The sequence below is a fragment of the Tenrec ecaudatus genome, chromosome 6 (genome assembly GCF_050624435.1).
Source record: "Tenrec ecaudatus isolate mTenEca1 chromosome 6, mTenEca1.hap1, whole genome shotgun sequence".
In the NCBI taxonomy this organism is placed as follows: domain Eukaryota; kingdom Metazoa; phylum Chordata; class Mammalia; order Afrosoricida; family Tenrecidae; genus Tenrec; species Tenrec ecaudatus.
The window spans coordinates 78,252,069-78,264,552 of NC_134535.1; the positions used below are offsets into that span (position 1 = coordinate 78,252,069).

Below are 12,484 nucleotides of genomic sequence, written 5' to 3' on the forward strand. Positions count from 1 at the left end.
GATTGACATGATGACACAGGACCAGGCTGTATTTTCATTGTTGAACAGAATTGACTTGATGGCATTTAATAACTTATATTACTCTCTACCCTAATTCTCTCCTCTATCAAAATCCCATACTCTGTCTCCTGTAAATCTGTACTTTCCTTCTAGGCTGCCATGACTGTCAGGAATGTCACAAACATATACCGTGTATTATGAATCGGTATGTATGCATGATTTAAAATCAAGAATGTGTACATCACAGTAGTATCCTCTCATAATACTTGCTTAATGTGTAAACTGAGCAATCAATAGAAAAGGTGGATTATATGAAGAAGAATGTGTCATCAGGAATGGAGGAAGGATTATGAACATGCGATATGCAGATAATACAGCCTTGCTTGATGAAAAGGGGGAATAATTGAAGCACCTGCTGTTGTGGATCAAGGATAGTAGACTTCCATATAGATTATAAATCAGTGTAAAGAAGAGTAAAATCCTCAATGCTGGACCAATAAGTAACATCATGAAAAATGGAGATGGGGTTGAAGTTAACAAGGAATTTGTCTTGCTTGTGTGCACAATGAACGTTTATGGAAGCAGTAATCAAGAGATTGAAAGACATGTTACCTTAGGTAAAACTGCTGCACAAGATCTGATGTTACTTGAGGACTGTAGGTCAACTGACCTAAGCCATGGTATTTTCCATCTCCGCATATGCATGTGAAAGTTGGACATTGAATAAAGAAGACTGAGGTAGTTAGTTTATAGTGCCAACCTGTCTGATAAACACATATGGGATTAATTGAAGAGTGGGGGTATAAATGGCTCAGTGAGCCTTGCCTTTCTAGTTCTCAGGTCTCTTGCTTTGTGATGGTCCCACCAGGGTGCAGCTGCCTTAGCATTTCCCTGCTTCAGTTTGCATGGCTGACTTCCTACAAGACATCCCTCAAAGAGAAGCCACATGGACCTACCCCAATGCAGCCATAGGTGCTGGAGCAGCTGTATGGAGACCCCTGAAAGTGCTAAGATGCTTACACATTCACTGACTCAGCTTTCCTCCTGCAGTTGGCATTATTGTGTCTGTTTTATGAGATGGAGAAGGACTCTACGGACTGGTGTTGGACATATGGGTTAATGGGTTAATGTTGGACTTGTGGCCTTGGGCAGCACTGGGTTGGGATGTTTTCTTGATGTGCACTTACCCTTTATATAAAACTCTCTCTTATACATGAGTTTCTGTGGATTTGTTTCTCTAAAGTACCCAGATTAATACAAAGACCTAAGAAGAATCCATGCATTTCTTTCTATTTTTAATACATTTAAATTGTGGTGCTAGCAAAGAATATTGAAGGTACCATGGACAAGTACCATGGAAAGTACCATGGCTAAAAGGACAAATGGATATGCCTTAGAGAAAAAAAAAAAGGCCAGAGTGCTCCTTATAGGTAAGGATGATAAGACTTCAACGTACGTACTTTGAACATATTATCAGGTGAGACCAGTCCTTCGATGTCCTTTTCCAAGGTAAAGTAGAGGAATCTCGAGATAGAGGAAGTCTCTCAAGGACATGGATTGACGCATGGATTGAGTCCATTGACATAAATGGGCTCAGGCATAGGAACAATTGTGAGGATTTTACAAGACTGTGAAGTGCTTCATTCTGTTGTACATAGGTTCTCTATGGGTCAGGGGTAACTTAATGGCACCTAAACAAGAACATGTGTGTGAGAAACTGTTGCTATTAAGTTCTGTCAAGCATGTTCTAACTCATAGTGACCCTTTATACAATAAAATGAAAAACTATCTTGTTCTACGCTAGCCTCACAATTGCTCTTATGTTTGATCCCATTATTGTACTGTATTGAGCCACTGTGTCACTCCATCTCCTTGATGCCTTCCTTTTTGTCACTGACACAGTACTTTGCCAAATATTATGTCTTTGTCAAGGACTTCTAATGTGTCCAAAGCATGTGAGATTAACTCTTCCCATCCTTACTTTCAAGGAGCATTCTGACTGAACTTCCAAGACACATTTGTTTGTTTTTTGGATGTTCGTGGTACTTTCAATTTTCGTTTGCAATACCACAATGCAAATTCATCAGTGTTTTTGTGGTGGTCTTGCTTATCATCCAACATCCACATACAAAAGAGATTGTTATTAATATCCTACCTTGGGTCATTTAAATCAAAAAGAGATTATTGTTAATATCCTGACTTGGGTCATTTACATCAAAGCCCTCAAAGTGACATAGCCCATGTCTCCAACACTTTAAAGAGGTCTTGTGCAATAGATATGTCCCATGCAATATGCTGTTTGATTTCTTCACTGTTCTGTCCTTAATCATTGAAGGTGGAAGCAACAATATTAAATCCATGACAACTTCAATTTATTCTCCTTTCATCATGATGTCTATTGGTCAAATTTTAATGATTTTGATTATCTTTACATTAAGTTACAATGCATACTGAAGACTGAAGTTGATCATTTTCATCAGCAAGTGCCGCAAGTCATCCTTGCTTTCAGCAAGCAAAGCTACCTCACTTTCATATTGCTGGTTGTTAATAAGCCTTCCTATAATCTTGACGCCACATTTTTCTTCATAGAGTTTAAAGTCTCTACTCATTTACTCAGTTTACATATTGAATAAGTACAGTGAAAGAGGAAAACCCTGGGGCACAGTTCCTGATTTTAAAGCAAGCAGTATTTCTTTGTTTCTGTTTTAAGTCTAGCTGCTTGGTCTGTGCACAGATTTCACATGAGCACAATGAAGAGTTCTAGAATTCTCATTCTTCACAGTTATCTACACTTTATTATGATCCACACAATTTGATTAGGATGAAAATATTAATTCAAAAAATGTTGGCTTGAGGAGTAAACACCTAAGGAAACAGGAAAAGTCATCTCTTCTAATTAAATCCTTTTAGACAGACACATTATTTCAAAAGGATATTTTAGAAAGAAATTCTTTCATGATGTGGAAAGGACTTATTTTTAACATTGTTCAGTTAAAATGAAGTCTTGTGGAGAGATTCTTCAGAGGAAAAATATTTTTTTGTCATACTAGGTGAAATTCAAGCGGGAGAATATGCCTAGTACTAGTTTCCTAAATGAAACCTTTTACCTAAGTTGAGGAGATATGGGAAACTAATAATGATGAGCACAAGAATGAAAAAATGTTCTAAAATCATTGTTGCTGATAGGACAACTTTTCATGATGTGATTGAGCTCTTTACTGACTTATGTGATGTGTGAATTATATGCCAATAAAATTGTTGGTGAACAAAAAAGAATACCAACATGATAGAATAAATTCTTGTGTTAGTCTGGGTAGACTAGAGACACGAGTCAATGGACACACATATGTGTATAAGAAAGGGGTTTATATACAAGACCAATTAAACATTGAGAAAACATCCCAACCCAGTCCAGATCAAGTCCAGAAGTCTGATATTAGCCAATGTGTCCAATACCAATCTATAAAGTCCTCTTCAGACTCATGAAACACATGCAATGATGCCAACTGTAGAAGATCAGAGACCAGTGGGTAGAAAGTCTTTGGATCCAGTGTCATTGGAAATATCTCAGTGTTGGCAGGGGTCCCCGCATCAGGGTAGATTCATGTGTCTTGTCAGCTGCTAAGTCTCCTAGGATGTGTCAGAGAAAGAAGTCTCTGCTGCCTACAAGGAGGAAGTATCAGACTTCCCAGAAGTCTCCGGAGAAGGCCATGCCCACACAGAGGTCTCCTTGGCTATCTCCAGATTGACAGACTAGACTCTACCCCTACACACTTACACCTCAAATTGACACCAGATTAGGTGATTACCACAGACCACTCCTTGTTAATTTGACACTTTCACATAACTCTGTAGCCATATATAATTTTCAAACAAACAATAATAATATCATATCTGTACTTGACAGGATAAAAATAAAATGCATACAATTCAATATGTGCCACCCTCATTTAAGCATAACATTTTGTAAGTGAACAAAACAAAAATATCCTATGCCTAACAATTACAGTTAAGTAACACCAAAACCTTAATCTTATAATCCTATGAATATATTCCCCTACCTATGAAAGTTTGTAAAGCCAAGCACTTCATGGATTTATTCCCCCAATTTTTGTTATCCAATTTCTGTACTGCCCACTTATATCAACCCAGTATTCTGAGGAGACAATCATATTTTTCAGTGTGAAAAATCCTCATTCCAGTTGGAACCTTGTGAAATCCGCATCCGTAAGCAAAGTCAAATCAGAATAGGCCATCCATAAAGTCAACAGCAATATTCACCAGTTCACACCCTCAAAAAATCTCTTCATCTGGTAGGGTTCTGGTCAACTCAAGGTGCTCTGCCTCTCTTAGACTAACCAGAGTGCCCATTGGTCGTCTTGTCTTAGACCATGGCCCCATCACAAATTCTCAACAATCCTTGTCCCTTGTGATAGGTCATGAACTTCAGACCAGTTAGCCCACTCTCATCTTCTCCTCTAGTTGCTGTAAACCAGGTCCACGGGTGTTAGTGGCCAGGCCCAAACCAACTCTCTATTGCTGCATTTCTTCCAGTTCCACTCAACAAGTGGATCCAGGTGGTCACCTAGGAAGCATCTCAGCCTGCCCACAGGCTTCCTTTAACGTTCAGTTTTAGAGAAGAGATTTCTTCATGGTTCCAGATTTTTTTCCAGCTTCTGACAAAAACCACTAGCGTTGAAATTTCAAATCCAAAGAGTTCCTTTTTTTAAAAAAAATCTTCAATCTGTCAATCTCGTTCCCTGGCAAGTCTCATGGAATTCAAATGTCTTGAGAATTCCAAAGCACTGGGTGGGGCTTTGGTTTTGGAGCCTTCTTTGTGTCCTAAACACATCTAAAGATCAAATTAATGGCTCCAGGCAAGGGGGCTTACAAGCTCTATTTTCAAACTTCCCAATAAATATTTTCTCCATCATTTTATCAGTAATAATAAACAGAGGAAATCAGTAAAAGCACAGTAGAATCAGATGCTAAACTCAATTCTTAAAACAGTCAAGTTCAATCTTTATTTAGCTTATCTAAATTCTTATTTAAACTATTCTATTTGTACAAAAATATGGTATTAGACCTCTTGAGAGTATCAAACCAGAATCCGGCTTTCTGTCAGCCATTTTGACCTTCTCTCAACCATTTTCTCTAACCAGCATGGTCTCTGAGAAATTAAAATGGTGATTTCTACCCCTGACCTCAAAATATCCATTAATAATATTCATTCTCAGCATTTCAAATAGGAATACCCAAAGAATACAAGCAACATAATAATCAAAACTTTAACTTTCATGTTCTTTTCAGAAAACAACTCAGTAAAGTGACTGACTTCTGGCTAGCCAAGGAAGGAACACTACCATGATGGAGAAGTCAAACAAATATTTATTCTCCATTGTTATGACTTGCTTCTCTAGTACCCCACTCCTGGTGCCATGATGTGTTATTCTATTCTGGGTAGACTAGAGAAAGAAATCCATGGACACAAATGGGTATAAGAAAGATATTTGATTTTTTGTTCTTTGTTCTTTGATGCCTGATGACTGATCCACTCGACACCTCATGATCACACAGGCTGGTGTGATTCTACCATGTGGGCTTTGTTGCTTCTGAGCTACATGGCCACTTGTTTACCTTCAAGTCTTTAAGACCCTAGATACTATATCTTTTGATAGCCAGGCTCCATCAGCTATCTTCACCACATTTGCTTATGCACCCAATTTGTCTAAAGTGATTGTGTTGGTAAGGTGAGCATCATAAAATGCCAGTTTAATAGAACAAAGTATTCTTGCATTGAGGGAGTACTTCAGTGGAGGCCCAATGTCCATCTGCTACCTTAATACTAAATCTATAAATATATGCACATAGATCTATTTTGCCATCATCATATATAAATATATTCACATATGTGCATGCCTTTATTTAGACCTCTATAAGTGCTTTTTGCCTCCTAGTTCTTTCCTCTATTTCCTTTTACTTTCCCCTTGTCCCACTATCATGTTCAGCCTTCATTTAGGTTTCAGTAAATTCTCTCAGTTATATTACTGTTAATCAAGCCCTACTATGCCCCCTACACCCTCCTCATGATTGATTTGGATCACTGGCTCTTCCCTTGTCCCTGGGTTTGTTAGCACCACTTCCTCCCTCCCTCCCCCACCTTCCCAATATGAATGCTGAAGACAAATGGGTGATAAGCAAATGTGGTGAAGAAAGCTGAGGGTGCCTGGCTATAAAAAGAAATAGCATCTGAGGTCTTAAAGGTTTGAAGATAAACCAGCGGCCAACTAGCTCAGAAGCAACAAAGCCCACATGGAAGAAGCACACCAGTCTGTGTGATCATGAAGTGTCAAAGGGATCAGGTATCAGGCATCAAAGAACAAAAAGTGAAACCATTGTGAATAAGGGGGAGTTTGTTTTGAGGATCCAAGACCCATCTGTAGGCAAGACCCATCCCCTTACAGAAGGATCTCTGGGAGGAGGTGAGCCAGTCAGAGTGCGATGTACCAATGATGAAACATACAACTTTCCCTAGTTCCTAAATTCTTCCTCCCCCCCCCCCGCCCCCACTATCATGATCCCAATTCTACCTTAAAAATCTGGCTAGACCAGACGGTGTACACTTGTACAGATTGGAATTGGAAACACAGGGAATCCAGGACAGATGATCCCTTCAGGACCAGTGCTAAGAGTGACGATACCAGGAGGGTAGAGGGAAAGTGGGGTGGAAAGGTGGAACCTATTACAGGAATCTACATATCACCTGCTCCCTGGGAGATGGACAACAGAAAAGTGGGTGAAGGGAGACCTCGGACAGTGTAAGATATATATGACAAAATAATAATAATAATATATAAATTTTCTAGTGTTCATGAGGGAGGGGTGATCAGAGAGGGATGGGTAAAAATGAGGAGCTGATACCAAGGGCTCAAGTAGAAAGCACATGTTTTGAGAATGATGATGGCAACAAATGTACAAATGCGCTTGACACAATGGATGTATGTATGGATTATGATAAGAGTTGTACATGCCCCCGGTAAAGTGATTAATTTTTAAAATCATTTTATTGGGGCTCATACAACACTTATCAAAACTCATACATAGATCAGTTGTGTAAAGCACCCTTATACATTCATTTCCCTGATCATTCTCAAAACACTTGCTTTCTGCTTGGGCTCCTGGAATCAGCTCCTCATAAATGATTAAATTTAAAAAAAGAAAAGAAAGAGATTTATATACAAGAGCAATTGAGCATTGAGAAAACATTCCTGCCCATCCAGATCAAGTCCATAAGTCTGATATTAGCCCACATGTCTGAAATCAATCTACAAAGTCCTCTTCAGACTCACAAAGCACATGCAATGATGCTGAATGTAGAAGGTCACAAATCAGTGGGTAGAAAGTCTTTGGATCCAGTGTCATTGGAAACATCTCAGTGCTAGCAGGGTGAATCCATGTGTCATGTCAGCTGCTAGGTCTCCCAGGGTGAGTTGGAGAGAGAAGTGTCTCCCACCTCCCAGGAGGAACTACCTGATTTCCCAGAATTCTCAGGAGAAGGCCATGTCCATACAGAAGTCTCATTGGCCATCTGCAGATTGACAGGCTAGACTTCACTTCTACACACTTAATCCTCAAACTGACACCAGATTAAGTGACTAACACAATTCTCAAACCAAACTAATTGCCATCGAGTCGATTCCAATTCACCGCAACCTCGTAGGACAGGGCAGAACTACCCTTGTGGGTTTCTGGGACTGTAACCCTTTACAGGAGCAGAAAACCTTGTTTTTCTGCAAAGAAGCAGCTGGTGATTTTTAATTCCTGGCCATACAGGTTCACAGCCCAATGCATAAACCCTGACACTCCATAGGACATAGAAAGTTAGCATTGGCAAAGATCACCACAAATTCTGCTAAGCTACCTACAAATAGACTGTAGAATCATATAATAGTATGGGGGATGGAGGGATGTTAATAACTATGCTGAGCAAGAGAAAGAGCTCATGCTGTCTGGTTTCTTCTGTAAGGGATTTAAAAGGAAGCAAAATTTATCTACAGAGACAGAGAAAGTATCAGAGGGTATGCAGATGGAATGGTGAAAAGGAAACGACTGTGAAGACACAAAGAATTAATTAACATAATATTTTCATCTTCTCTCTATTGTTACATATGTTTATGTAATTGTCGATATGTCTTGTTTTAAATGATTGTACGTCATGGCATATAACATAGACATTAATAACAAATGTGATTAAATTTTACACATGCAGAATGTTTGGACTTTTTCCTTTTAAAATTATTTAAATCATTTGAAATTGTCCCAAATTTAAAAAAAAAAGTGTGCCACAAATATAACACTATCATTGGTAGGTCTAAGAGAGTATACACAAACTTAAGCAATTAGAAAAAAGACCCGACATTCAATTATTTCTACTCAACACAATAACTGTGAATGGTTACAAATACCATATTCTTAATTATTAAACTTTTCTACTTGAAATTTCTTGAATAGAATCCCCAGTTCTTTGCAATTAATATACTTAAGGAGATAACACATGTAGATATTTTATTTCCATTTTTTCTCTCTCAAGATCAATATAAGTGATTGTTCATTTCAGAAGGTTATGTTACCTTTAAAAATAAGCAGATATTCTACCTCTTTCATCTTATAACACTAGTTACATTGTATAATATTTATCATTTTTGTGTTTTTCTCAAACTAAAATTTTTGCAATGAAAACTAATTAAGAGCATATTTAATGCTTATTTTTTAAATCATAAGTATTGTTATAGGCATAAAATTTAGTTTGATTAGCAAGGTCTTGTTTTACTAAGCATTTGGTACATAAAATATCATTGGTGATATTTTCTAAGCAAAGATGAAATACAATATTTTGTATTTAAGAGGTCAGTTTACGTTTAAGCGGTAGAAAGGTCTACTTATAAAAAGAACATAGAAAGGTGAAGAAGTATAGATATAAAAACTATTTTGCTAAGAAAATTTTGAAGATAATTAATATGACTCTGAGTTAATAACATTGAAGATTGTTTCCAGTTCTGTCATTAAGGAGCATGTCAAAATTTTCTCTCTCTTTGAAAATAACTAACTCTTTGAAGCACATCCTTGAGAGCTTCTTTCACCTGCTGGTTCCGTAGGGTATAGATGAAGGGGTTTAGTAATGGGGCAACAGAAGTATTGAGCACAGCTACACCTTTCGTTAAAGTCACCCTTTCTTTTGCTGATGGCTTCATGTACATAAAGACACAACTCCCATAAGTAATGGAGACAACAACCATGTGTGAGGAACAGGTGGAAAATGCCTTTCTGCGTTGTTCAGCAGAAGGGAATTTGAGAATGGTTTTGATAATGTGTACATAGGAGAGGACTACCAACAAAAATGTGATCACGAGTGTCACCACAGCTAAAACAAAGGCCATCAATTCTATTAGTCGAGTGTCTGTGCAAGAGATCTGCAGGATAGGAGAAGAGTCACACAGGAAGTGATCAATAGTTCTGGAAGCACAGAAATCTAGTTGGAGCCCCAAGACCAAAGGGGGAAAGATGATTAACAAGCCAGTTGCCCAAGAGCTGAGGACAAGCTGGTAGCACACTCGATTGTTCATGATAATGGGGTAATGCAGAGGTTTGCAGATGGCAACATAACGATCAAAGGACATGGCAGCCAGGAGGTAAAATTCTGTAACTCCTAATAAAAGGAAAAAGAATAATTGAGTTGCACAACCATTATAAGAAATGGTTTTGTCCCCAGTCAGAATGGTAGTCAAGAACCTTGGAATGCAGACCGTAGTGAACGAAATTTCTAAAAAGGAGAAATTTCGGAGGAAGAAATACATTGGAGTCTTAAGGCGGCGATCGAGCAGGGTAAGGAGGATTATGATGAAGTTTCCTGTCAGGCTCAAAATGTAATTGAGAAAAAGGAAAAGGAAAATCACAATTTGCATTAGAGGATCATCAGACAGTCCAAGAAGAATGAACTCTAGCTCCATTGATTGGTTCTTCATTTGTTTTTAGTTTTATGTTCTCCACGCTAGAAAAATATAGAGAAAATAAAAAGTATTATCACAAGTAAGAAAATAGTTTTCATTCTTAGGCATAAAAAGAACCATACTAGAAATAGGATCACATCACAAACAAACAAAGGAAATCACTGCCATAGAGTGGACAAATTCACAGGGAACCCAAAGGCAGAATAAACCTCCCCTGTTGATTCCTGAAGCTGCAAATCTTTACCTGAGCAACAATGTCTCATTTCCGACCTGCTCCCAGACCCAGTGTCTTGTTGGTTCAAACTGCTGACCTTGGACTACTGACATTGTGCTACTTACTAACCTAAGTGTAAGTTAACTAGTAACCAACTAGGTTACCAACACTCCTTAGACATATACCCAGGTGTAAATATTTTGACAAATATATTTATGTATAGGATTTCATCTACATAAACGTATCTTCCAATTTATAGTCATATTTGTAAGAATTTCAAACATGAATCAGTCATATTTTCTCTTTAAGAGGGGCCTTCATCAATCATTTTAGGTTCCTTGGTGATGTAGCCATTCCCCCGTGTGCTAAAGTCCAAGCGAGGAGTTCTAAGCTAGTCGATCTATCAAGAGAGAAAGATGAGGCATCTGATCCATTAAGGAATTAGTCTTGGAAACTCACAGGGATAAGACTGCCTTGTATTATGAAGTGTCTACGACCCAGAATTGACTCCATGGCAGTGAGTTTGGTTTTGATTTGTATGGCTGAGTAATTGAATAACTTGGAGAATCTACGATGAGACCCACCAGTAACTCTACAGAATTACAACCTTGGAAACTTGGCAGGGGTTCCCATTTGCCTGATACGGTCGCTGTGAGTTGGAATAAACTTGCCATAAGTTAGTTGGATTTTAGTATCGGTCATCTAAAATTCTATTTCTGTAATTCAGCAAATGTTTGTTTCCCCCTATTTCTGAATCTAGCTAACTTCTCAATTGATTTGTTAATTCCACTTATTCCACAAATATCATTTCACATTTCATTATTTTTTCTTGGGTATCACAGTCCTTAACTTTTCCTAACAAACTGCTTGGTTGCTGCATTCTTTATCAGTAGATTTTAGATTAAGCACTGAGGAAACTTCCCAGTAAGTCATTGATAATGCCTTCAATCTTTGGAAATAAAGAATAGAGATATTGAAATAGATAGTCCTATATTTACCTTCCTGATTAGATTATTTTATTCATGAGAGTTATATATATATATCTTTCTTCATATTTGTGCTGTTGGAAAATTCAATTATATTTGAAGTCAATATTTCTACCAATATTTTGAATCCCACTCATGTAACTAGTAAAGACATTGCTTTTTATCTTATCAATATCTTGTGTTAGCTCCAATCTTTCAAGTATTGTTAAATACGTATTTGTCATTAGCCGTGAACGGGGAATACTGTATTTCCTAAAATCAGAATATACAAATAGCTGTACATGTTGAGTACTTCCTACACGTGTAATAATTGATCACTGTAGTTACAAAATACTTCTAATAGGAAAACTTACGGACAAATTCAATTCCCTGACTTAGACTTCTAATACACTTTTTAAGTTTTTTCTAATTAAAGAAAAGATAAATTCAAAGTAGAAATGAACTTACCTTATACAGGATATATTGTGATATATATTTTTTGCTATGGGACATGGTAGAATGTACATGCAAATTAAAATAAGTATGATTATGCTAAATTCTTGTACTCAATTATTAAAGGGGAAAGTAAATATCAATTATGTCTTCAGAAGGATTAAAATAAAGACAAAAAGTAATTAAATTTTCAAAAAATTTCCCACTTTCACATGCGCTAACATATGTTAGATATCTCAGGATGCAGACAGTAAAATGCTATCATTCTTCCCTTTTTGGTTATGTCATTTGTATGTTTTCCTTAACAGTAAGTGCCATATGAAAAATCTTTAAGTAATTACACTTGATATATGCCATGACTAGCTAAAGTTTTCTATCCTTTTTTTTCTTTCCTCTTTTTCCTCCAAAAGGACACTAGGGAATCTACTGAAATTATCTAACAAAAGAAGATAGAGAAAAGAAAACCCCTGGAGACTGGTATTCAAAAAGGACTAATTATAGACCAAAAATTATACTTTTCTGAATTGTTTTAAAAGTAATTTGAATTACGTTGCTTGTTTTTCATAATCTAGAAAATATTTGTCAAGAGAATCAATTGTGTTACAGGTCTGAGGCAATTGAAAAATTGTTAGGATTATTTTCTCCAATAACAATTTGCTTTCTTGCACTAAAAAATAAAGATAGGAGGAATACAGTCCGCTAGAATATTGCAAAGAAAGCCTGTGGAAATCAGAATTTTAGTGTATTTCATTATAATGCAGTCCATTGCCGTGTCATATCCTAAACATCCACACATAATAGTTTGAATTACAAGAGGGTGTTTGGTTTTAGAAGATGGAATGTTT

At 37.1% G+C, this 12,484-nt stretch overlaps 1 protein-coding gene across 1 annotated transcript; it reads right to left on the bottom strand.

Annotated features, from left to right (window-relative positions):
* Positions 1-241: 241 nt before the first annotated feature.
* Positions 242-10,022, bottom strand: LOC142451480 (olfactory receptor 6C6-like). Its single transcript, XM_075553272.1, has 2 exons — positions 9,104-10,022; positions 242-282 (listed from the first exon to the last, which is right to left on the bottom strand). The coding sequence occupies exons 1-2, from the start codon at positions 10,020-10,022 to the stop codon at positions 242-244; spliced, it is 960 nt and encodes a 319-aa protein (XP_075409387.1).
* Positions 10,023-12,484: the final 2,462 nt, after the last annotated feature.